The sequence below is a fragment of the Varroa destructor genome, unplaced genomic scaffold (assembly GCF_002443255.2).
Source record: "Varroa destructor unplaced genomic scaffold, Vdes_3.0 BEIS01000001.1, whole genome shotgun sequence".
Classification (NCBI taxonomy): domain Eukaryota; kingdom Metazoa; phylum Arthropoda; class Arachnida; order Mesostigmata; family Varroidae; genus Varroa; species Varroa destructor.
The window spans coordinates 7298152-7325988 of record NW_019211454.1 but is presented as its reverse complement, the minus strand read 5'-3'; the positions used below and the strand labels follow the sequence as shown (position 1 = coordinate 7325988).

The 27837-nt window shown below is 45.8% G+C and overlaps 1 protein-coding gene across 10 annotated transcripts in view; it reads right to left on the bottom strand.

The window, feature by feature from the left end:
- Nucleotides 1-27837, bottom strand: part of LOC111255482 (band 7 protein AGAP004871-like) — a 376186-nt gene that overhangs the window by 49942 nt on the left and 298407 nt on the right. For all 10 annotated transcript variants that reach the window (XR_015317476.1, XM_086975383.1, XM_086975362.1 and 7 more), the window contains one exon: nucleotides 27430-27512. Coding sequence is in view for 9 of the 10 variants with exons in the window: in XM_086975383.1 (XP_086831509.1) it covers nucleotides 27430-27512 (83 nt within the window). In the remaining variant the exon portion in view is untranslated. The remainder of the gene's footprint in view (nucleotides 1-27429; nucleotides 27513-27837) is intronic.

Below are 27837 nucleotides of genomic sequence, written 5' to 3'. Positions count from 1 at the left end.
TTGAACTACTGTGTAGTAGTTTACTATTTAGTAGATATTCCTCCGAACGTCCTGCTGGTTACATTGAAGAGAACTGGGCGTCACGCTTCGCAGGGATTGGGAGATCCTGGCGCTCGTTTTGCTGCAGCTGCCGCTTGTATATTATATGATTTCCATCAAAACTGCTGTATTAACAGGAATAGCCAGAAAGGACGCTGACCTTCTTTACCTGATATAAGCAAGAACGTGTCACTTGCGACGATCATACTCGCGGTCAAAATGCTTATGCCAGTGTGTTCAGCTCATGCCCTCTGTTCTGTCTATCTCTGTATATCAGAGTTCGTATCCGTTCTCTAATGAATGTAAGCAGCAATTACTTCGTGTTTGTATGTGTATAAACACCCGCTGGCTGGCCGACTCAAATCTGCTAGTTCGCAGAAAAATAACCACATTGTCGATAGCTGCTTTTGGCTCTATTTATGCTACTGGCTGCAGGTTGAGGTTACCGCGCCGAAGTAGTAACGGAGTCGACAGGCGCGACTAGCAACGCAATCCGCTTGCGGGTCCTGTGTTTCTTAGCCCTTGCCTGTTGATGGGTCGGGACAGCATTCACTGAATGAAGCGCATTGGCCGGCAACGTTTCCTTGAGTCGCATTTTGTGCGTAGCATAATGCCGTCATCGGCAACAGGAGCCAGCCAGCTCAATGGTCGAACAAATTATAAGAGGCTAATTAAAACGAAAAATTGGTTGCTTCTGCTGCTGACGTGGGTTTTGTCGTTACCGTGATTGCCGCTAGAAGTCATCGACAACGACGGTCCAGTAGCCGTTGGGGTTCGCAACGGGATTTCAGTCTTGCACTCCCTGAATGCTTACGCTGTTAACAAAGGTAGGCATAGTGATGTAGTGAAGGCCTACGATTAGTGCTTTGAGCGTTCATGTCTGTCTGCACGGATGTGTCCCCTTTGGTACTTTGCCCGAGTGATTAGGCTTGTTAGCGTTAAACAGTGTCTTTGTTTCATCGACCACATTTTTGTCCTCTATAACAACAGAGTTTTCGTTGCTGAGCGGCTTGCAAAGTGTGAAATTTCACGAAGTTGTTGTCACCAGCCGTTGACTTGGCTGGTAAGCATGGCAGTGCATGATAAGTTCATATTGGCCGTACACGAGCATGCAGGTTCATGTGAATTGGACATTGCTTTATTTGCGGCTGTCACTGCGGCGTTGGCATTACTATGTGACAACTATGTCATTGAAATAACAGTGGTAGTCTCATATCGCAGGGTTACGTTAATGACGAAGCCATCGACAGAGGTCAATATTCTAAGGCAAAGTCAGAGACGACGGCAAAACATGCGACACACACACATGGGGTACTCGCCGACGCCACTGCAACCTGTCACCCTTCAGGGGCAGGCAGGCAGAACGACTTTAGTGGAAACCAAGTAGATCCATGTTTTTTAACTGTTTCTTTCCGCTGTCTTGGTCTCTGCCAGCTCGAAAAGCTCCGCAGGATCTCGTGACATGACCTATCCATATGATGAGATCGCATGTGAATAGCTATGCAAGGGAAAATTAGAGACAAGAAACAGAGCAGTGCTACCACCGAGAACAATACGCCGTAGATGTCACCCCATTCCTAGCCGACGCCGTTGTCTGCCTAAATCGAAAACGCAATGCGATATACGAATTTTCCATCTCGGTCCTTGCCCTTCTTCGTATAAAGCTTCTGCCAGATAACTTACCCTTGGTACGAGTCCCTGCATGGAAAACGACGAAGAATAGCCCTGTTCCGCTCTGCTCACGCCAACCAGAAAAGTATGCAATACTAGACGTTCCACCTATCGTAGGCCGACGCCAGCTAACTTGCTTCGTAACGCTGCCTTCGCCAGCCCGACTTGGTGTATTCGGCCTTACGCGCTCACGTTTTCCTCGTTCCATCGCGTAGGAATCTTCCGCAACGACGAGCTCTAGACAAAAGTGGCGTTTCAACGACGCGGCGCGCCAACGGCAACAAAGTCGGTCATACCTCAACTGAGCTGCTGTTCTATCGTTTTCAACGTCGGAGTCTGACATCGGAGAAATGACGGCATGTGCGTGGCAATACTCATTCAGCGGCAACGAAATGTTCGACAGTATGCCAAGTGCTCCATTCGGACCTTCGCCTCTTTCACAACGAATAATAATAACAAGTCGAGTTGACTGAATTTGCTCGACTGGCTGATCGTCTGCTTTCGGCTTCACTTGGTCGTGAGGCGCTTCGGAGCGCCTATACGGACGCACTAGCTGCCGCTCTACTATAGCCTGCAACCGATCGAGCGACAAAACCCACAACAGTCTTGACTCCACCACTCCTAGATCGACTGTCGAAGCAGCGTCTTCGGCCGCGGCAACCGACATGTAGCGATCCGCCAAAAAATCAGGCGATATAAGCTTCTCGTGCTGCTTCTGCTTTGGGAGTGATTTGGAAGTACGTAGTCACAGGCATAAAACGTCAAGTGGACAAGTTGTGTATGAGATGTTTTGACCGCGGGGCCATTCTGGCCGTCCCGGGAGTAGTTCAGTGGTCATGTCGAACGAAAGGCCGAATAATAAAAATGGATGATGATTGAGGGAAATTTGCCGACGGTGCGCCTGTCACTGTTCTTCCTCATCATGGAACTGCTTTTTTACTTTTCTTTCGTTGTCACAATTTGGGTTCCGGCAAGCAGGACTCGTCGAATTGAGTTAAATGGCGCGGTCATACAAACTGATCGTTTAGGTTCAGTTAGTCCAGGATACTGGATAACATAGACAAATGCTCATCACGGATACGCATCATTTGGCATTGGGGTATTCGCACAAAGCGAAATGTTCCGCTGACCCAGATCGTCTGCGGCTAAAGCTGCTAGAACGCGGAAAAAGGATTGATGGAGTTATTTGATTAATGATTTTGCCTTGCTCCATACAACCTCTTGTTTCGCGCGAAAACAATGAATCGTGCATAGTGAATATATATGTTCATGAACGACATAATCGTCAGCGGTTTAAGTAGGTCTGATTCATTTACGTACCCTTTGTAAAACGACAATTTTCGCATAGTGTATGTACAGGCTACTCGGACGAGAACAAATATTTCCCTACGGACTTTGTTTTTAAATACTCCTTTTAGCTCTTCTTGATTTTCTCACTATAGGTCACCCCTCTATCCATTCTACCAACGTCAAAAATGTATCAAGGTTTATTTTATCGGCACATACAGACATACGCATATTAATACATAGCTGGCTCTTTTTCAGACAGTTGGAATAAAATGCCATGCTGCTATTGATCCCCTTTGTACATAATGCAAACAGCCGAGTGGGGGGAGATGTCAATATCACACCTGATTCCTTCGTTGAGTGGTCAACGTGACTCCTAATGGGTGCTTCCGCTACCGTCAGCAAGTATGATCTCGTGTTTGTCACAATAGTCGCCGTAGGGATAGGTAAGGATGTTTATTTGCGACAACAATGATGGTAGCAACAGCAGCAGCACAAAACTTAATAACGCTTTTAGGTTACTCTTAACATCTATCTAAGCCACGTCCGCCCGTAACTGTATTTTCCCGTTTCCGACTAACCTGCTCTGACTGGAGGTGCCTAATTTCCTTCGTAATCTGTACAAGAACGTTTCCACGGCAATCCCCTTCATTGCTTCCACCACTTGCTACCTAGACGCTAATCGCCCTATAAGCTGAGATCGCTACCGCAGCTAAACACAGCGTTTATCGAAGTCCTCCAACTAAGCCAATACGCTTTCTTCCACAACAGCTGTTAGGTGGTCATGTCGATAGAAACTAAAGCGCCCAAGAAGCCGAAAAGCAAAACCTCGAATGGAAGTCGGATTGTAGGTTCGACCCAACCCAGGTGAAGCAGAGCTAGTTGGGTTGAGTGCAGGATAACTGCAGCGACTTGACTGAACTCTACCGACCCAGCTAGCAATCCAGCGGCTTTGAGTTGAACAATTCTTGTTGCCACTAAGCTGAGAACCTGCGCAGGCCGCTTTACTTCTTTTCAAATTCGGCCCGCCGGGCTGAAAGTAGCTGGTGGGGTAACTTGACAATCTCAGGATTAGTAGTTGTTGACTGTTGCAATGGGGTTGTGTGATTGTTTACGTCCACTGCTACTAGTAGGACAAAACAGCCTTTATAAACGGCTCAGAGTGTAGGCATTCTTGGACGAACCTGGAAGCCTCGCTTGAAGGGAACTCTGGGTATAGTAAAAGTTGGGGGTCTGGTACGGCGGACTTTTCCTGGCTCCGCGATGGCTCGATGAAGGACGTTAATTGGCTGAATAACAATTCGATGGCAACAAGCACAGACCCTTCGAGCTGGGAATGTACATGTATACTGGCGAGTGGGTGAGAGTAAAAAGAGGAATCGAAGGGCCAGATGCTCCAATTTGACACCTGGGGATTTGGCTGAGCGGGACTGATAGGGAGTGGTGCAAAACCAACGTGGCCACCCTCGAAGATGAGTGAGCTAAGGAGCTAGCATGCTAAGAGGATTGCGGTGGAACTAATGAAAAAAAATGTTGCTATCTACTTTTGAGCTTCGTCCAGTGTTTTCGTTCTTTCTCTCTATCTTCCATCCTTGTCGTCTGTGTTTTCCTTTTCATCTGTGTATGAGATTACTTGCCCGTGTCCGTGTAAAAAAATACGTGACGACGCAGCCGAAGAATAAACGATACCTGATTGTACGGCACAGTCAAATGTGCACGCAACCAGCCGCGTACACAGAGGCTAAATCGTAACGGTTCGAACGAATCCTAAAAATCTACTGATATTCTTCCATTGTCCGGTCACTTATGTTGATCTTGCGGCGTACCATGCTACGGTAGCGTACGTCTGTGTTGAAGAAGTTTTAAAATTGCCGGGGCCGCCGTGAATCGTTAAAGGCATTTCTTTTAAACTGTATTTCCTCGCCCAGATTTGTCGACGATGTCGCAGTGGCGTGGTACGGATGTGGCATATGGTATGTTAACATAGTATTGAAGCAAACTAGCCGGGATATGAACAGCCGGCCTGTCGGGCAGGGCAGAACTTGTTCGAAGTTACCACAACTTTCCATCTGCGTTTTTCAAACATATTCACTTTTGCAACAAACAAAAGCAACGCTAGCCTAAGCTCATGCGGCGAGAAGATCTCGAGTAGTTCGCAGTATTTGACAAGAAAAAAAACTTCAGAAAGGAAAACAGTTTGAAAAAATGAACGCCGACGCTGCGTCTCGAAGTGGAGCGTAAAGTTACGATCTCGAATATCGAAAGGAGTCCCTGGGACGCCGAACAGCCATGACAATTAGGACAATGGGGAATATGTGTACAGGCAATATATATAGAATTACCATTCTATCGGAAATTAAATAGTAACAGTCACATGTAGATGTTATTGTAAATATCTAAAAGGAAGACAAAAACGGTCTTTGTCATGGTGCAGTGGTGACCCTTTCGTTTCCCAAAAAGCTTAGGGACGGACATTCAGCGGAGTAGTCTAGGTCCCAAACCACGCGCATGTATACACTGTTCTGTGCTGGAACGACCTAGCCGTCTGAAGAAATTCTCAATGGCTTAAGTACTAGATATAAAAGCTCGAATTTGATGAAGACAAAGTCAATTGATACTGTCTACTTTTACAGCGAACCTAAAAACGGCAACGCAACGTCCATCGTCTGCTCATCGTCAGGTGTTTTCGCGCTGACACATGTGTGTATACCACATATATATATACATATACGGCCGAGGATATTTTCGAGCAAAAACATCGTGACGGTTAGTTTCGATCAGTACTCAAAAGGCGGAAGACTCCTTGAGTCCGACCGTAGTAGCTCGTCCTGCGGGGTACCTAAGCCGTCAGCAATTAGAGCTGTGCATTTATTAGACTTCTTTGAGCCAACCAAAAAGGTTGGGTTAAGGAGGTCGAAAGCGGACCTAGAGACAAACGACAAGCGAAACGGGACAGTATACTCACTCAATTCATTGTCAGGCTTGAAATTACTCGAAGCGACAACAACCCGTACGGTGAACATGCGAAATGCAGCAACCATTATGGCACAGATCATGGTTCAGGTCGCTATTGTGGCCGTTAGGACTATTTTCTGGCGACAAGCAATATGTGACATGGGCGGGTGACCGGTTATACGATACAATCAAAGCGACTCGAAAGCCGTTGACGGCCGACGAAAAGGCACCGACGAGCATATCCTTCCGTTCATAGACGTGACTAACAACGCGTCCACGTTCGCGAAGGTCGAACACAGCAACCGACTAACAAAAACAACTACAACTACGAGAGAGCTTCTATTTGACAGAAATGTTAGTTTGTAATAATAGTGACCAGAAGACGAAGAGAGCTCGAGACACTGAGTTGCAGGTGAGTAGATTAGGGAGGGAGGGAGGCTGCAATAGACAAAAAAGGACGCTAGAGCAGAAAAAAGCTTTCGAGGACGAATGAAAAGCTGGATGACTGAGGCCAGACGATAGAAAATTACTACACGTCATAAACGATCACACGAAGCGTTGCTACTACCGTTGTTACAATAACGACAACGGCAGCCGCTTCGGTCCGGGTGTCGTTGTCGACTCTGCGCTGAATATCAAAGGGGTAGACCCGCTGCCTGGGCCATTGTATCAGCACTCAGTAGTCCTTGTTGGGTATCAACAGGGTTAAATTTCTTTGTGGCGGCGTTATATCACCTGTTACTGTGATCGGTTAGCACAGTTCTAAGAGACGTGTGTTCCAGTAGCCAATGGCTGAATTCGCATCGGTGCAACTTGAAAAGCGCTGGCCTATTAATTTTTGTATTGAAATAATATTTTTTTCAACAGCTATTCATCTAGCTTCGGTAAGTTGATGAGTCCACTGATACAGAAGTAACTAGATCACAAAAAATAAACAGTTCATTTGATATATACAGATAAAACCTGTTCATGATTAGAAGGCAGAAAACTGAAACAGCCATCTTGGTTATCATTGCAATTGTCAGTGTTGATGATACTCTAATAAACGAAGGCGTTCCCCTGTTTCGTAGTACTCTTCATATTATGCTAGATACTTTACAGGGGCAGCATAGTAATTCTTCAGATACGTAACGACTTCCATTTCTCTCTGTTCCTTTGTCTTCTTGCTTTTCCGGTTTCTTTCTTGTTTTTCCGCTAGAAATGCGGACGTGAGCGCACGCCTCTGAAGTGAACCTCTAAAAGAATTCAAGGTTCCTCTTACTATCCGCTGTATATCTTATGCGTTGTGCGAGGGCCAAGATCTGCGGCGACTTTTTTTTCCCTCTTTCAGACCGGATTTCGCCGTTGTATTACATCCCGTCCATCATTAACCGTACCATAATGTCGTTGTCATAAACGGCTAATTAAAAAATCTTTCTATCGCCACAGATTACGTCCATATTCCCCCGTCTACTTAATGGCTTGGTCAGCTCAATCATCCATTATTTTACCATAAAGGTCGTCGCATGACGCTTTGCTCGTGCGTAGAGAGCTTTTGTTTTGACGTCGGTGAGCTTAGCACTAATGGTTTGGTGGTGGGGATACTGACAACCGCTATGGCACTTCGACGAAGCAAGGGAACTAGTCGTTTTAAGATGGGAACAGGCAAAGCGGCGACTGGGGGAACCCTTTCAGAGTAAGTCATTTGTTAGCATCTCCGGGCCATTTGCGATAATAGCAACTTGAAAACGCTATGCCGCTTTTTTATATGCGTTAATTGCACCGTATTCGAGTTGGAGCAGTGATGAAAATACAGCCGTGATGCGAAAGGTAAAATGGATGGGAAGCTTCGTTTGCTTACCAGGCTTTCCATATTCTGAATAACCTGAACATAAATGCCAGTGTCGTTTGCTATCCGTCAAGAACTTGCACTGAATATATACTTCGACGCTTGCTCGAAGTCGCCAGTGCTCAAGGCCGAGAAGGTACCACAAAGGAACCTGAGAGTTTACATGAGAAAGAGACTCGTAGACAAAGGACTAACCGCCGGACAAGTCAATGATAGGGTCGACATCAACAGCCTGAGCTTCAGTGGAAACACGTTCAACCTAAGATGCACTCAAACTAACTATGCACAGAATCCTGAAGAATTGTTTTCATCTGTACACGACATACGCCGTAAAACGTAAATATGTATAGCTCACCCCAACCGCAGCCTTAGCAGCAAAAGCGACCAATGCATTCTGCATAAGATAGAAACAGCGAAGTTCGCTACGAGTATATAGGTAATGGGTTAGGCTCATAAGGTTATTCGAGGTAGCCGTGAAGTAAAACAAAGGTTCCAGAAGGAAACCTTTTTTATCTCGATTGCACAGCCTTTCTCTCTCCTTCGCTTTTATTCCCTGCATTTTTTTCGAGTTTGCTCTGAGGTGAAACTAAGGTCCTAGCTCGACTAGATGCCCCCATCATCTCTGTTGCAGGGCCGGTACATCATGCTTTGCGTACGAACAACTGTCAGAGCCGACTGTCTGGTACCCCAGAACCTTTTTTGTTCTCACACATCGCAATTTCAGATGTTTGGCGCCACCGTCAATAGCGCTGTTTGTACTCTAACTTACGTTGTACGAGCGAGAACCTCTTGCGTACATTCACGCTTATATACACTCGACGTTTCTACTGGTATGAGTTGCCCCTACGCTGTATGTTTTATGTGAGCAACACAAGGTTTTTCACATGCATTTCAACCAGCTTCTATATCGACCAGCCGAACAGCTTAAAATCGCTTGCAAGCTAGGCCGAGTGGACATTGCCCGAAAGGTACAGCTTGGCCTGCTAAGTGTCTGCGCACGTGGATGTTGGCTACGGATGTAAGGTAGGTAGGAAGAAACCTTCAACACCTGCTGCCTGCCCATCGGCGAAACAGTAATATGAAGGTGCGAGAGTTAGCTTTGATATAGGAAACCCGTCCGTGTCCCATCACCTTGACGCTGTCACGTCTGACGTCACCGCTGCTTTCAAGCAGCTTAGCAACACCTGTTTCAAGTAGAAAACCCGCTTTCCTCGTTCCTTCTCGGAATCAAGTTCGCAACACCCCTATTTTCTTTTGATAGAGAGAAAGCGGATGCATTGCGGGAGAGCAGGAAGCAGCGAGAAAAGAGGAAAGCATTTTCCACAAGCGTCTGTTACGGTGAACTCCATCTTCACTTACAGTCACACACAGAATCTCACGGACGGACGGACCGACGTTCACTCACATGTGCACCTTTCTGCCATCACTCTTCCCAAGTCCCCCGTGTTCCGGGGCCTCTCCTACCTCATATCCCGGGCTATCCCATATTTCTCTAAACCGTATCCTCTTCTACCAACCTGTTTGTCTGTCGTTGGCAGGTGTATAATCGCAGGCGTACGGCACGGATACAGGAGCTCAAAGGTACGCTTGCTTCTTCTGACTGAGGAGTAGCAGTCGGAACACGGGCTTCGACAGTGAGCCACTATGTTCGGCCGTATCTTACGCCTGTATGTCACGCTTGAATATCGTGTATGAAGCGATATGCATAGCTTGCTATGGAGGTTACGATGTAAATTATTATACACGGGTGACGCTGCGAATTTTGCATGTACTATGCGTTTGTGAGGTGTGTGCATAGACGACGGCGAGCCACGTGGTTGTACAGGGAAAACAGTACCTGCCACCGGCATTACTACTCGCAACCTAGTTGTCACCCTATGACAGTGAAGGAGAATGAAGATAAACATCAAGACAGCAGCACCAACATCTGTTCAGGATACCCGGAGATCAGCCGCAGACATTTAGGTCTGAACGGATACAATTGCGTCTGCATCACCCGATAATAACAACAATAAGAACAACAGAAACAACAATAAAAAGAACAGCAGCACAAACAGCTACGCCCTTGCATCAACAGTGTCATTGGCCTAACAGGTGCACTGCAACTCGTATGCCTTCGTTCTTGGTTGGGCAGACGCGCCTGCCACCCACTTGCCTTCGAGATCCCATCCCTTCCAAAGGCTACGGTCCAAGACCTGTAATTCACATGTCTCTATCTATCTGGTTGTCTTGCGACTCATAAGTTTCACGCCTTCTGCGAGGATCCAGGGGTACTCCATTTTTGCTACTCTTGTAGAGCGTACGACAGCAGTAGATCTGCGCGCGGAAAATGCAACCGTTATATTCAAAGTAATACTGTGCCATGTGTTGGAAATGTCTGCGTAACATAGAAAGAAAGACAACCATGAAGGGGTACATGAAGCTTGTGCAGTATGTTGAAGTTGCAAAAAATCTTGCTTAAGGCGGATGACCGAGGTGTGTAGCACATTGAAATAGTGACAACAAACATATATGATATAATAATACACTTCGTCAAATTTGCTTAGTGAATTCAGTCTAGGTTGTAGGTGTGCTTTCAAAAACTTTCTCCATCATATGGTCTGCCTACCTCGCGCGATTGTGTCGGGAACATCGAGGGTAAAAATGTCCCGAGCAGATGCGAAGATTCGCTTTGTTTTACACCCATGATCTCGCGAAATGAGCAACAGTGGTAGTCCAACAGCGGCAGCAAAACCAATACAAACGCTGCCCCAGAAATTAAACCAGATCAGACAACATCCTTTTCTTAAAGTACACCCCTCTGTCGTTCCTCTGAAGAACAAGCAATGCTCAACCAGCTTTGCTGGTAGCGATCTGAAGTTCATTGCAATTTCACGGGATTATAAGGAGCACTCTGCTGGTCGTCGTGAAATGGCTTCCAGCCTCAGCTTCAGATCATTGTTGAACGGTGCTCGAATCAGGTCATCACAATGAAGCGTTCGCCACGTCAGAAACACGATAGACATAACTCTATTGCAGACCAAGAAACAGTAAGCAAGGAGAGTGAGTGTGTGTGCTTATGCACGCTGAATCTATATGCTAGTCACCGCTGTTGTCCAAATGCCTTTACTGACAGTTAGACAGCAATCCGCAGGCAACTTAAAGGACGGTACCGTACCAGCGGTGGAGTGCGGAACACCAAGAAACACGACTCGGTTCGCCCTTCGTCTACGGAGAACCACTAATAAACGAGTGACCGCAATTGAGGCTCACAACCTTCAAACATGCAGAGCGAACCCATTTAACAGCCAATCGATGTACGTCGACGATTCCATTGAAATGAATCGAAACTAAAGAACACGGTCAGTCTTTTGGGATAAAATATACGCCCGCTAGATTCGTTGGATACGATCAGAGTTCTACCGATTCCAAATAAACAGCGTTGAGTGGCGTTACGACTAATCCATGTGTTTGTTAATTATTCATTAGGCCAACAACGTATCAGGGATATTGATTAGCTAGCCTATTTTAGGTAGACGCGACGTTTAACGCATTTGTCGAAAAGTAGGTTTGTAAGTTGAGTTATATTGGCCGATACACTGATGTAGCCACATAAGTACAATTGGTCTTAATTTACAGTATACATGCTTATTTGAGTACAAGGAATAAGCCGGACAGGTACATACATTCGGGAATATTCACATTGTTATCAAATTTATTAACGTTATTTATGAGCCTTGAATGGGCGCGCACACGTATTTTTGAAGTAAGCTGGACTGAAAAGCACGAGGCGCTTTTAGACCATTAGCGCACAGGCGTACTCAGCTGGATTTCCCAATGAGAAAAATCTGTCAATCTCAATAAGTTGATAAAATGTTTGGTTTGACTTCATACTTCACCACGTATCAATTGTAATTTTAAGTTAGTCTGAAAATGCTCATATTAAGAACGTAAATATTCATTCTTGTTCATTCGATGAACTCCGTCTAATATTCATGTATAGCGCCTATCTGCCGTCGCACAAAGGGGCACGTTTGCGAAATCCATGTGGATTGCCATCGTGACGTGACGACGAAAAGCCGACAAGAAAAAGCGAGCCTATTCGATCAGGCTACGTCCGACAGCCCGCCGTCCAGCCGCACTGGCAGAGATCTCAGTTTCTCATTTTCGTCTTTCTGACCGCTGTCAGGTCATCAACACCAGGTAAATAAGCCATTTCACCATCTGAGCTCTACCGGCAACATACGACGACACCGCACGAGCCTTTGTGTTCGTTTACGGTCGTACCTTAAGAGCGTTGCTTGAGAATCTGAATGGCTTGTAAGCTTGTTTCCAGCTCAGGAGACAGAAATATCTCCGTTCTATTGCTTCTGCTCCTACTACTACTGTTGTCGCCAGTGCTTTGCCGGCCGGAAACGAATAACCTGTCTCAATATAGCACTACAAGAACAACGCTACCGCTGCTATCGCCACGAGGGAGCCCCTGGTGTCCCTGCCAGCTTTTTCCAGCTTCAACCCTAGCTACCGTTGCGTATCTAAGGTAAACAAAATGCCTATTCTTGGCCTCGGCCGTCAGCCACTTTCTGTTGAAGCTGGTATTGCTACTCTGCTGCGTTATACGAATTGTCGCTTCGTGCCTATCCTGGGGCCCGTGATAGCGGACACTGGAGCTCTCTTGCTGGCGTTGCCAGTTATTGCTCGTGCCCATTGAAGTTTTCTTTGCATGATACTACACGACATGCTGTTGCTATTGGCACGAATCGTGTTTACGTGCGGCAACGACGATTCGTCTGAAAGGATGCTTCAGCGGAGCGTTGCTGATTTCAATATACCAACTTCGGCTGGGAGACGCAAAGTCAAGGAAGAGAAGAGCAAGTGGATAACATAAAATGTAAGTCACCCTGGTGCAGGTCTACAAGGGTTTAGCACCCCTGTTATCCCCGCTCATCGGCGGCGTGGCCGTAGTTGTTGTTCATGTCTTCTTTTGCCGAAAATCATTCAACCTGACAGACAACCTTGACGGTAGTAGGACGGAAGCAACCCTCTATACGTATTCGACTTGCCTGCTGCCCTTTTTGGAAACGAAACGCGCAACGCTGCCGCCCTCTTTGTCACGAGCAAATGCTAGCCGATTGATATCATCTGCTTGGCGGAAGTGGCCCGCAAAACGAACAGGGCGGCCATCGTGGCTTTTCATGTAGTGCAGAGAAGTATGTTGTTGCTTCCCTCTCGTCCTGTGTCTGAGTGAGCCCTACTGCTGGGTCGTCGTTAACTCGACGGACGAAATGGGTATCTCCGTTGTAGTACTTGTATTACAAGCTCGATGCACGCATCCGACCATTTGACAATTTGAATGTAGCGGCAAGATTAGAGAACGACTAGAAGGTATTGTCGTTATCGCGTATGTTACGAAAAAAATCAAACACGCTTTTGCCATTATCCAAAATGTGCACGCAGTAGAGGTTACAAGAGTCAACCTTGCTAAAGGACATGTACGTGCAGCGTATGTATTTTTCGATGTTGAAGGTACCGAGTAACATCGGCCCTTTAAACAATCCTTGTTTCTGTCTTACGTTTGTCACTTCTATGTGACAAACATTTTTTCCGGCTTTGTTCTTATCCTTATTGTTGTTCTGTTCGTTGTTGTTGCTTGCTGACGCCGTCGCTTCTGCTATTGATACTTCTGCTTCGGTGTGGGCTCTTTGGTTACTAATGGCATCCCGTAACGTACGTGGACAGTCTCCGGAAACTACGCTGTACTATGCGTTCTGCGTAAAAAGAAAAAGTTCTTCGAAATTTCGATTCTTCCTTTTTAGCTTTGAAAAAAAGAAGGTGCGAACAGGGACGCAATGTTCTTGCCCTTCAAAGATGTACAGCGTCTTACTATTGCAGTCTCTCTTTGGGCACCTACGCAGCCGTCGTGCTCCGCAGGAAAGCAGTACGGATTTTAGAGTGACAGTCGTACGCCTCATCGACGCACTTTGCCCGGTGACGTTTTTGCGTCAACTAACCGGACTAGTGGGTTTTTTCCTTCTAAACGTGTAGTGACAACCTTTAGCAGTAGTGTTACCTCTTATCTGCTTGTGACACCTACCCCACTTCGTGCCCTTCCATTCTCTACGATACTACTGACGCCGTCACACGCGGTGACAGCAACGGTAACGGACATTCTTGGCAGGATTTAGCGACATGAGAGACAGCTGCCTGTTTCCTCCGATGTCCTATAGCGTATCCGAGCCAATACCCCTGGTAATGGTGGTGGATGCCAGTAGACGATGTAAAAGGCGCTGTTTGTCGCATATAGCGTCTAGCCATATTCACTCTTTAGAGCCGATCGGGGGTAGGAAAGGATCACTGAAATATAGCGTAGCCTTGCCCTTTTCGTTAATTGGCTGAACGTAACTAGCTGAACTTCCGAGTACGAGACCAGCAGAAGCATCAGTCAATGTAAGCGGTTTCATTCTAGTTCTGTATTCTCAATCTTTCTTACTGCTACGCTAAGAGTATTCTCAAACCGCGTCTGCGGTGCAGACGAAGCCGATCGCTCGCCCTGCGAACCTTGGACGGGTACGCACCGTAATATGTAAGGGAAGCAGCACTCTAATGGCTAATAATACAAAGACACTCTCGAGATCAAGCAATATAGGCCTACTCTATTGGCACTGGTCCACCTTCGAGAAACATGCACAGAGATTCAGGCTTTTGAACAGCTGATTTGACACGATATTGGGAAATAAATGCTCACAAGCGTAGTCCAGTTCTAGCTATGGCGGTATCTCAGAGGTTCGTAGAAAAGTAGGAATATTGTTGGTTCGAAGGTAAGCGGCTGGTTTTTCTTGGAGAAAATTGCTCAAGAGATACGTGTGATAATTGTCTTGGGACAACAACGTCGGCTTCTGTTAAAGGACAACCATCACTGTTGCACGGGATCTATCAATGTGTTTAAACTCTTTGATAATAAGTTTTAGGAGAAAATTCGCGTTCAGTGTCTCACCCTAGACTGACGACAGGCTACGGAACGGTAGGCGACAGTGCAAGAATACCATTGTCCTTATTTATGTTGTAAAAATCGGCTATACAAAAAGCACAGCACCAGACATTGCAATGACGGTACGTTACATATGTTGTAGCCTGCTTTCGTATATCAGTGGCAATGTCGTTGTAGACTCTCATGCCCCTGTTTAGAATCATAATGCTCCTTTTCAGTGAGGTCCTAGCTAAGCACGTGCTACTCTTAGCAGCTGCCCCGAATGTTTACGGAGCAATGAACCGTATCCTGAAATGTTTACCATCCCCCTTCTCAGTCCACGGAAATTGCTGCATAAGTAGGCGCTACGCTACGAAGCCTAAATGTGTCTGAAGATGATCTTTTTTCTTCTGCGCATTGAAATATAAGCGCCGATATGTGGGCCGGTGCAAAGAGCATAAGACGCGGTTGGGTCAACCGGTGCTGAGACACAGGCAGCAGGCCGACTGCATTGGGCTGACAAAAACAGGACCGATTGTGTCGTCTCTCTATGGCTATAGCAGGGTTGTAGAAGTGTGCGTCGAAGCACTTACACGAGTCAGCATAAAGCCCTCTGCATGAAACAGGACTAGCAGCAGCAGCAGAAGTGAATCGTGCCTGTAGTCGCAGCCGCTGTGCTATGAGGTCCGTTGTCAGCGAAATGGGTGGTACGCGCTAGTCGCTGTGGGATGCGATCACACCACCGTCACGAAGTAAATAGAGAGCAAAACAGCGACTAAAGGCCTGAAAATGGATCAGTCGCTCAATTGCTAGTCTGCCGGAAGTTTGTTGATGCTCGTTTTGGTTCTACTGCAGTTTCTGCCGCTACAACTCCTTCTCAACGGAACCGATCGAGCGAGTAAATTGACAGACATCCTATAAAGGGAAAATGAAGAAGGCGTCTTTCACTGAAGGATCAAAGAATGGACCTGGCCTTAGGTATGACAACAAACAGGCCTAAATTGATGACGGAATGAGGCAATTCTACGGAACCGCGTTCGTGGTTGGCCGATATGTCATCAGCCACCAACGCGTCGTTTAAGTCAATCGTATCCCCAGAAAGGGGCAAATGATTTCCATCATGGTAGTTGCTTTGGCTGCTTGTAACTGTCATTGCTTCTGTTATGCCTGATATCGCTACTTTTAGGCTGAAAAGAATCCGAGATAGCCGCCAAAAATGAAAGCCCGATTCGAAAGAAACGCAGCAGAGTAGGTGGGGTGGCTAGTGGCTCAAAGGGGAAGGGCTAAAGGATCACTGACTGATCGAAGCAGATGCAGGACAAAACTGGGTAAGATGGTACAGGCGCAAAAACGGATCATCCACATGCGAGCATCCTTCTATATGACGAGTCAAGTAGCGAAACGTCGACTTGTCAAGTCCCCGAAGGGGAAAAACAGAGTACCGTTACATCGCATAAGCGCCCATCCTTCCTACCACTTGCTCCGAGCAGCACAATTTGCTTTTATCGGCGATCGCATCACTCGCATACGAAGAAATGAAGAAACTATTTTTACTGCGCTCTTCTTGCTTTTCCTTCTTTTTCACATTTTCCCTTTTTTCATTCCTGTCTTCTCGGTGTTGCTGCCCCCTCGACTTTCTCGTTCTTGCGATTATTTATGGTAACGACGACGGCTGCTATAGCAGCGACGCCAATAGCAGTCCCAGAGGCAACAAATGCTGTACTGCCATTCCCTTTTACGCTTTCGCCAGCGGCAGATAGCCTAGCTAAGAAACGTCGACGATTTCGCCTGCTTTGCCTTACCTAGTCTCGTCTCGTCACTTGGCTCCTTCCTCTGGCTGCTCCTGCTGTCTGATTTTCAGAGATTTCTGTTCCGGCTGTCTGCAGACGACCGCGACGACAACCGACCAGTGAGCAGACTAAAGAACGCCGCTTGATCTCGGGAGACCAAAGCCTCTCGATTTCTTTTCGGTTTCTGCCGAAGCAAGGAACTGCTTCATGCACTGTACGAAGTGGGGGTTAGTGAGATTGTCGGATGTCTGAGTAAACCCCTGGCGGGGTTTAGTTGACTGACTGGCTCGGTGGTTGACGAAGGCAAATATCGAAATTGACCGTACAACAACCTCCTCCTTCCAGCAATCGCTTGGTACTCCGCTTTCTTGGTTTGTCGTCTCCTTGGATGGCCATCAGCTCAAATGCGCATGCCCCGATACCCACTACTTTCAGAGCTGGCTGTCGGGTGTTTAGCTCACCGTTCGATGCTCCAGGGTGGGGTGGACCGGCGTTAGTGGTGATATCACTAGATGAAGAAGAAAATGGGGGTATCGATATCTAAAAAGGGTCGGCGGCGGGAGCGCCGGCATCGGCGTCGGTTTCTGCCTCGCCTCCTCGCTAGTTTGCTTACTGGTTGCCTGCTGGCAGTAACTGATTTTAAAATTGATCGACTGTGTCTTGTTCAGCTTTTAACCGCATCTTTTTCTCGCCAGCTTATCGCCCACTGTAGCCTCCCAGCACCTTGTACCGATGCCTCACACAACAAGGAGCACACAAAAGCTTACGGCACAATGCACCTGGATATATATAGCCACATAAGCTTTTCCCCGCCCGCTCGCTCTCCTTTCCCCCCATTTTTATCGTCTGATGCGACGCCTAACAGCGGTTCTGTTCGATGCTCCCCCTGTCTTGGTTTGTCAGTCTATCTCCATCATTCATTTTTGGTTGGTGCTTCGTTTCCCTTGGTTGTGTTCATTCCTTCAACGCTAGTTATTTACAATAAGTAACCACGCCTCCTATTATATAATTACTGTTCTGCATTCTGGTAGATTTTGGAAGGCCCGTGAGTCTTAGAAAGTCTTTAGGTCTCTTGTTGTGCAGGCTTCTAACCTTCGCCTTATCTTTCTCTGTGCTTTCTCCGTTAGGATTTCTGCCAACGCTGCTATTGCCGTCGACGAATGAAAACTTAGCTGCCCGCGGCAACTAGCAGATCGGCCAGACCACTAAGCTCTAGGCTAGCTTTTACTTTCGGTGAAGGCGACGGGTGGTTGGCAAGCTGTTGCCACCTTAAACATACAGTTACCTTCCCCGTTGACTCGAGCCGTCTATGCCACGTCAACAGCTATCCACAGAAGAAGCATCGGTAAGCCATGTTGCCACCTCTCATACCACCACCCCATGGAGGTCCAAATAAATTTGCCATAGTTATCTATGGCCTTTTGACTGCAAAAACAGCTCTTCGAGGTAAGAAACTGGGTGGATGCCGGTACTCGAGGCGCTTGTTCCGAGGCTAAAAGGGATCCTGCCAGTGAAGTCAACAGCAGCTGAGCTTAGAGAAAGCGTTTGGGTGACGCAAGTTTACGATACTTATCTTTGTCCAGAGGCTGGTTTACATTATACTGGGTGCAAGCAATTAGGTATCACAGAGTCGTTATCGACGATTCCGCAGTGCCTTACGGCTAGACTAAAAGACGGAAAGATGGAGTTTAGGAAATGGAGTATTCGTCCGAGAGACAGGGCGACCAGGTGAAATAAAGCAGAAGGCCAGGCTGGAACGGTGCAATGGAGGGTTGAATGGGAAAATAGGTTTGTTTAGTTCAGAAAAGAACTGGGTATAGACAACGACCAGGGTTATCTATTGCTGAAGGATATAAACGGCATTCTACGGGCGGGGACCGACCAGTGAACTGATACGACCGTGAAATGCTATCTCGCTCCCACCTGGAAGCGACCTAATGCTGGTGTCAGTTGAGGATGCTGGGTAGAAAAGCGGGCCTGAGGACCGCAGGACGTAAGCAAGACGGTGAGAAAGGCAACACATACAACCGGTAATGAAAAAGCCACGTCACCAATACAGTAATAGTAGTGGTATTATACCATGCAGATAGTAGGTCTTGTGGTGGTCATTACTGTGGCAATGGAAATCCAACTGCCCAGTTACGAGCCTACCCAACTAAGCGCCGCCTAGAAGCTTTTCGCATGGGGCTTCACCGACATTGCCAACGTGGGTCTACCGGCGCGTTCTGGGTCCCAGTCTATCTATTCGTAAGGTTGGTTCTTTGAATCCAAAAACTTTTGATTGGGCCAGAAGGTTCGTGTCGAAATAGAAGTAAAAGTGGCGATTATAACAACAATAGGCTGTTTTTTCGTCAGTGAACTAATCCTTGCGCCGTATTGGAACCCAAAGAAAGCATAGGGGAAGGGTCAAAGTCTCGATATCGTTATTGAAAATCTGGTTCTGTGTCCCATACTTACTCGATGTGATGCCGCACCACCAATAACTCCATAGACCCGATTTCGTTCGATGATAACAACGGTTATCATATCTCGTTGCCGGTTTAAGGCGACCCCTTCTAGGGATCTCAGGGTAACAAGCAATACAATTTACTCAGTATGTAAGTAGAACTTAGCAGAAGTTTCGAAATACATATTACTAAACAATGATAATAGTAATAAAAGTGGTCTTCACTTCAAAAAAGGAGATCTGGTCTGCTCAAATCTTTTTAGAAAAGTACAATTGCGACAAACTTTGCATTGAAGTGTTGATGATTGAATAGATTTTCAAAAAAAAAACGCGGCTAGATCCAGAGGAAGTGAGGTCGTAGAACAGAATACTTGCCGCAATGTTGCCGTTTGCACCTGTGCATTTCGGGCAAGGCAGTGAGTAGGCAAGTAGGATTTTACGAAGCGACTTTTCTTCCATTGGCTTATTTCCCTCACCAAGTCGCCTACAACCCTTCTCCCTATTTACTTCTTCTTCATCCTGGTGCGCTACTGCTAAGCTACAGCTTCGCGTGGAAGCGCAGACGTAAGCGTAGTGGGGTGCGGGAGAACGAAGGGGTAGAAAGCCTTGCACTACCTCCCAAATGTAGCGGTGGCTCAGAGTTTGGGTGAGTATGTGACAAAAGCGCACAATTAAATGCGGCAGTCACTTCGTTGTCGTATGTTGTTTGCCGCTGAAGTTTTAAGAAGCAGCCAGACATTGAGAGGAGACCATTCTGCTACCATCTCCTCTCTTTCTTTATGTGGCTCTACATGGGCCTTGGTAAAGTCTGCCCCCTGCCGTGTACACGCTGTGTGAAGTCGAGCGGAAGACATTGTCATTTGTGCAAAACGTGCCGCTTGTACCAGACACGAGCTTGCACAAGTCACCCCCTGCTACTTCTTTTACTTTTAGCGGCTACAATGGCTCCGAGCAGCACTACCCCACCCATCGGGTCGCGACCACCTCTACTGGAGCTAGGTGGGCGCAGGTCATGGCATATGCAGCAGTTCCTACTCCAATACCAGCATTTGAGCGACCAGCACGAACGCGGTAGGGCTTTGCCGAGGCCAGTGAATATCAGCCTAAAGATGTCTAAGCCTCTAAATAGGACGAGGATGAGTAGCGCCCGAGTACGAAAAGAAATGCTATAGACAACATTAGCCGTTAAAAATTCGTACTCGTACACTATAGTCTCAGCCACATCATTTTTTCCGAGCTGATTCTGGTCCCATCTATAATATCCTTTTGGTTGCCCCGGCCTGACAAGCTCCCCCTTGGCTTCTTACTGCCCTATCTCTGCCTATGTAAGTATACGCCATCTGTCAGAGAACTTGGCTTCAGTGTTCGTCGCCCCTTTCCTATTCTACAGTACCCTTTGTTAACTCACACGTTCCTTTAGTTCCTGTGCCGCTGAACAGCCTACATACGTACTTACTTTAGAGAGAAGGCTCGAAGAAGAACTTGCCTTTACTCTACTTGAGATGGTAGCGGTAGTGATGCATGGGAGCCGTCGCGACTCCCAAATCGACATACTACTTCATAGATACTTGGTTTTTGCTGAGAGACATGTAGTTCATTTATAGAGGTCCATCTGGTTTTACATTCGTGAAGTTGTTCTTGTCTCAAGGCAAACGACGAAGTTCTGCTACAGCGTCAAAGCTCACTTATCTGAAGGTTGTTCTTAAGACCCGGTGACTGAAATATATTGGCAGAAAAACTAAACGTTCCAGAAGGCAAATCCTCTTCGACATACACCGGTGAAGCTCAGTGGCCAGTAAATCGGTGGAACTTCTTGCGATTATTATCCCCAGCTGCCTTGCTATCTTTGATATGATTGTAAGCAACATAAACGAATTAGCAGTCGCTTTGGCTATCTTTATATGAAAACGAAACAATTTCTGAACTTGCGCGTACAAGTAGGGCGCTCTTGAAGGAAGTAGCTGTTTTACAAATGCAGTACCCTGTAGTGCGACTGCAATACAAGCTAAACGGTAATGAAGGCTAATTCCATGGATTGGGAGATTGCCTTCACCCACAACATTGTCCGTCGTCTCTTGTACGGTGAAACATACGAATGCATTGTTGTATGAACGCGTCATGTGGTTCTGGGCCACTGCAAGAATCGTAGGCACCGCCTGCAGGATGAAACTGCCGAACTGGCAGAAATTGTTTAACTCCGAAAGCATGCTTTTTTGCTATCATTTTAGCACGTTCCAAACGGCGCCGGCCATGGCAGGGATGGAACGCCGAAAGAGATGGCCGGAACAAGCAAACACGGGGGCAGGTAGTGGGTAAATAAGGGAGAGAAGAGCAGAACACAAGGTACTTGCCAAAGGGTAAGAAGTGAAAACATTCAAAAGGCAACATAAGTAGGAAATATGTAGAGGGAGACTAAAGAAGGAAGAAAAAAAAAGACAAAACAAACGAGAAAAATAATGGGAAAGGAGGAATCAAAGAGAAAAATGCACAGCGGGAGAAAAGGCACTGGACAAGAGGCACCGAAAGCAGAACTGTACAACCGCCAACTTTGAGAAGTAAGTAAGAGACAGGCGAATAAAAGAGGTTTGAGCAAACCTAAAAGGGACGACTTGCCTGCCCTCGAGCAGGTCCTTTGTTGCGACAGGACGCGGAGCCCATGACGACGAAGTCAGCACGTCTTGTCAAGAACGAACGCTAAGAGGGGTAAGAAACTAAAATAGTCCAGATGGACACTACGAAAGATATGCTGCCCAACCCGTCAGCCGTTCTGGCTACGATATCCTAACAAACATTTCAACTGAGTCGCGTCCTGACAGTAGTACCAGAATTACGGCAAAGTACAAAAGCAGTAACTATCATAATAGTAGATCACCGAGCTAGCCAGCAAGCCGGCTAGCGATTTGGCCTTGAACAAATTAAAAAGTTTATGTGCCATCACTAACTTCACCTACGCCGCGACCGTGACCGTCAGGACTAGCAAGAGTATAAGGGGTGAGTATGCTCCGGACAGCTGGAAAGGCTGAGGGGCTCGCCTAACTACCTTGGAAAAACAAACAGTTTCTTCTTTACTCGAAGGATGTCTGGCTAGAAGATTGTAATAGCTATCGTCTCACAAGGCTCTACTTTGTTTCGACTTCGGCGTCGCCTTCCAGCCTCACCTTCCTATTAGACAGGATAAGAAGCAGACAACAATGACCATGGCAGAGAAAGCCAACAGAATAAGACGGATAAAATGATAAACGACGCGAAGAGCGGACAGGAGAAGAGCGCGATTTAGGATATTGGTTTCTCGAAATAGAGAGAGGGGATAGAGAGACACAGGAGATAGAGAGGGAGAGGAGGGCTAAGCTTAAGGCTGAAGCTAAATACTTAGACTTCTACTTCTACAACTTCGACTAGTGCTTCTGACGTTAAGTCTTTGCGGAAACATGTGAAGGAGGGAATGAAGGGATCACAATGAAGTAGTGGACAAAATAATGGTGAAACTGGAACATAGAAACACAGCGCGTGTACTATCCACTCTGTTGGCGAACCGATCGGCGAACGACTGACCAGCCAAGCAGCCTCGGAAAGAGAAATTTTGGCTTAGAGCCGGCCCATTTCCCTCCATCTAGCAGTAGATAGCTTAATGGAAAGAATGGAAAATGACGACGTGTAAAAAGACGAGCAGGATGTAGATGTTAGAAAAACGCACGAGATATCTAACGGCGAATGAACCGCGGCCTCCATCCAGCCAGTGAGCTCTAAGCCAAACCGAGGCTTCAGGACTGCTTTTGCCACTGAGCTAAGTCTGGAAGCACACCGAATCGGACGCAGCAACCGGCTAACTTGCCAGTTGAAATTCGCGTACGCGGTAGCGCCTTTGGAAGGAACCCACGGCGACGATGACCAAGCTGGCACGGTGCAAGGATTTTCTATGAAACGAGTTCATTCTGTTTTTTTGCCTTTTTTTCTCGCTCGTTCGGGGCGAAAGAAGCCGGACCCAGCTAGTGAATTGTGCCATCAGCAAACCTGCGTTTTTTGTCACCTTTCAGTGGAAAAGGAACGATACCGCAGATATCGTCGGTTGTTCAAAGGAGCAACCAACGGATGGCCTAACAGATTTCCCCAAATCGACATATAAAAAGGCGGCATAGAAACGAGTCCAGTCAATCGATGGAATGCTGAGCTGAAGCACCCTGTTAGATGGCAACGGCCCTTATGGCTGCTGCTGTCGTAAGCTCGTACAGCTGGACGAGATGAAGGGCGAACCCGGCAGCTCAGACTCCAACAACAAGAGAAGATGTAGAAGAAGTAGAAGGTCGCGGTTGCGAGTGGGGTAGTAAATGGAGTATGCATCGGCTGGTTAAGCGTACGCAGCGCTCACATTGCTTACGCAATTTACTGTCAGTGCTCCAACTAAAAGCAAACAAGACTGAAAGGAAATAGTCTGAGAATGAGGCGACGGGGTAAAAATAAGGACAGCCTGCCATAGCAGCCCAAACAGTAGAAGCGGTTGAAACGGCAGCGATATCATCTAGGTATCGGTGACGCAGACTATAGTACCGGTTGATGAGGCGCAATGGAAGAGAAAACAGGTTGCGTCACCTTCGCGCGTACCTTTCCTGTCTTTTTACCTATCTCGGCCGTCAAGAGAACGAAGGGAAGACGAGCCATCCGAATGAGCCTGTTGTGGAGTGGCCTCCACCAATCATGCACCAATAGTACTATTATATACCAACAAAACTAAGACAGTATCATCTTTCACAGTAGTAGCTACTGGTCCTTTAAAAAGTCTGGTAATGTGTTAGTATGTTTTTTGTGTTATTTGCTGCATATATGTGTTACAGTGTGTCATCTTTGGCTGCGTACGTCTAAAATGAACCCACGGTTGGCTGACTGACTGGTTATTTACTTAGTTGCAGCCTAATAGCAGGCACTGACGTGGTAAGGCGTTAGGGCCTAAGACGAACGTGCGAGAAGGGTAAGGTCTGGTGAAAACAGAGTAGAGAACAGATCGAAAAGGAACTCTCGACAGCCGGGTTATAACAGAACCTTATAGATGACCGACGTCAAGCGAAGGTTAAATCGACCAGGTGAGAATGATCGACTGGTGAAGTCTGTCACGAAGTCTGAACTCCATTAAGTAAATGTTGCTGTTGCTCTTACTAGAGCTCGACATCTTCTAAAACTGTCGCAGCTTATCTGTTGGCTGAGTTAGGTACACAAGTTTGCCCCAATGCCAGGGGCACACATCACGAAACTGGTGGACGGAACACCTAGCAAAACTCTCAGGTCGTTAGTTGGCTAGCGGACGGGTTGACGTGACGCGTCAGCTGATGGAAGCTACCGAGAAATGTCTGTCTGGCAAAAGCTACTAGCTCCTGTACTGCTTCTGGTTCGGAGGGGAACGAATCCTCTGAACGCTAGTGCGGAAACGTGGCGATCGTAGATGAAAGATTTACTTATAACAAACTGAGATAATAGGTTGTACGCCAGTAACACACAGACTTAAATTCACTCTACAATATGTATAAGCATAAGGTATAACCGTATATAACTACAGATATACGGAATTAATTAGCTGGAAATAGGATACCGTGCTTTTCTATTTAATAGTGCTTTACAATTTGCAAGTATTCCTAAGGCTAAATAAAAAAAAAAGGATATCAGATATTCCACAAAGCCTCTGATGTACTTAAAAAGGTATATATATGTGTGTGTGTGTGTGTGTCATGTCATACATGTGCGCTTTGAAAGTCGCGTTTGTTTGGCAAGGAATAGTAGCGGCGGCAAACACACGTGCAGTGATGTATCGCCTCATTCTATAGCCATATATATAGTTGTCGTCATAGTACATCTATATTAACCTCTCCTGACCTGGAGTTTCTCTATCGTTGCCAGTCAACATAACAAAATGCTGAAACGACTTCATAGAAACGGTGAAAAAATGTTTTTACCAGCAAAAAGTTATGTGGTAAACTTACAAGCAGGAGGGGTAAAGAACGAAAGACGCAACGAACAATATAAAAACGTAAATAGAAACCGACAATATAAACAAAAGCAGCGCTCGGAACGACAGAGAAACGTCCGAACAAACTTCCGAAGTTAGTTTTGGTCGAAGAAGTTACGTTTATATACACCGATATATAAATATAGTTGTTATTATTATTAAGATTAAGCAGAAACTTAATGTATTATCTTTTTGCACTTTTCACTAACAGAGATTAATGTTACCTGGAATATTAGAAGAATATATACCGAAGTGTTAGTGTTTGTGCATATTTATAGTAGGCGGTATCAGACGTGTTACATAAACGAATGCAAGTTACTGCCCGCGCCACTTCCATTGATGCTGAAGTTTTGGATCAGGAAATCTGGATTTCTGAGCGGAGATTATATATGTTCGCATTGTATCACATGGCTTATAGTTCATACTCTTTAAGTTATGAGCGTGGTAACCAAACGATAAAGATTAAGCTACAAATTTCGTAATAAAATATGACGCCAAAGAAATTGAGGGAAATTAATTCTGTAAATTTCTATACTTCTGAAATTACAAATCCTATCCCATGGTTATGTGCTAGTCGATAGTTTGACTCGACCATTTTTCCAGTAACAATGCCTTATAAAAATATTTAAAGCGAGATATAGCAGTTAGTAACTAACTAGAGGGTCAATTGTCAATAAATTACAATGATCTCGGCTAATCTAGCTAAAAAATATCGATCTTTTTTATTGATCACCTAGCGCCATCAAGATCTTATGTTGATTTGCGAACAAAATGTACTTCAATATCAAAAAAGTAGGTTACCCGGTCCTATTTGCTCCTCACGAATTGTTCTGTCCCCCATTTTTTCCCTATCTCAAAGTTATATTCAAGCTTAACGCACAACGTTGCACCGACACGGCGATATTCAACGACGGTAAACTCTACGTTCAGATCTTCGCATACGTAGCTCATAATGCTAAAAATGTATATTTTTGCATATTTTCATACTGTCTAGTATATCTTATCACTCTATATTGTTTGATCCTTCCTACATTGTTTATATCTGTAGTAACAGTAACGTGAACGAGATCGAGTGAGTATGATTGATAAGCGTTACCGTGGTGGCCACACAAGCTGCGCATACGAGAGAAGTTACAAGCCCACGCAAAGGATGCACCATTCGATGACTGATTTGATAAACTGAATCAATGGGTGAAACAAACCGGAGGGAGTAGTTCCAAGAGGATCAGGGAGAAGGAGCAATTAAACTCGAACGACATCACCATTGGCGATCTGCTTCGCGTTTTTCATTTTTCTTTTGCACAGGGAATGTTTGTTAAGGGAATGACGTCGAACTGTCACAGAGCTTGCTACGCATGAGCTGGCTCGCTGAAGAAAAATATCCCTTGAAGGTAGAAGGTATCCATTTGCGCCTATTTCTATTCTTCGTCTATTTCTTCATTTGTTCAACGCTACCTAAACTTCAATGATTGTCTGTTTTCTTTAAAAATAAACCCGAAAAATCGTCATATAACGAAATCAAACACGTGACAAAACCTGAAAATATTTACTTCCATATTTTTTTCGTAACAACCATCTATGTATATATTGACCTATAAACCACAATGGAGAATCATAGTATCGTACGGTTTAAGAAGTCAAACACTATGGCTTAACTTTTCCCGCAAATCCTGTTTTTCTTTTCACGTAAGTGTAACGTACGAAACGTTTCTTTCCCAGGAGGTTCATACGGAGGAACGTAGTGCCGGATCCTCGTCGGATCTATATTGTTAGCTTCCTATTTGTTTTGGTTTTCCCTTGTATCAGAGATGTAACAGAAAAAAAATACGAAAAGAAAATGCTGGTCTGTGGACGAACGAAACCACGGGAGGGGCCGAGCATGAAGGCACGGCGAACTCCCAAGAAAGGCCGGACGAACTAGAAAGATTGTCGTGACTCTTTGAACAATGAACGGGAAGGACCTACTCGTTACGATCAAAGAGGTTAAGCAAACGCGGGACTATAAAGAGAAAAAGGTTTCCACAACGGAAGATGTGGGAGATTGGGTAAGTCGTTATAACGGTAACTCGTCTGCAGACCGCTTCACACAATCTTGTACAGTGTGCAATGAAGATTGTAATAAAAAAAAGGCCCAAGAGGGGCGGCTTATAGGTTACGGTACAGAAGGACAGCGGACGAAAAAAAGGGGGTGGGCCCAGAAAAAAAAACGCCGGAACCAAAAACCTGCTTTTCTCGAGCGAACTTCTTGTGAGTGCCTTTGGGAGATTAATATATATATATATATAGACACATATATATGCGCGTTGGGACAAAACTGGAAGACACGAGAGCAAAATCGAATGGATCCGCCGTTTCGAGTGTCCCCTAGAAAAATGGGCGGATAAAGAGAGGCTTTGACTCTGAGAAGAGAGGGGAACTCACCACAGAAGTTAACGAAATCTGGAATATAACAATTGTATACTAAGTTGTACTCACTTCCTGCGGAGGCACGTCAAATGACACTGTTCGTAGATCCACTTTACAGTAGGTATCGATGCAGGGTATTATGAAGAAAATACCTGGAAACGGATAATCCGTCGGAAACTTTATCAAACTGACAGAGTAAACAATACGTGCAAGTACGTTAAGCATTGGACGCCAAAGATAGAATGATGCCACATTGCTCGGTCACGATTGGATGACCACTTCATGCAAGGTACTCGTTGAACTGAGCGACGCTAATTCGACAGATTTTTAATGATTACTTGTTTGATAGACCCATCCGTTGAGGCTATAACTATTCCCTATGGCCTATTTTCTTTATGACATTATGCCTTTCCTCAAACTTACGTCCGTAAAATTTACGGATTTTGCTAACATCTTTCCTTATGGGAAAAAACATTA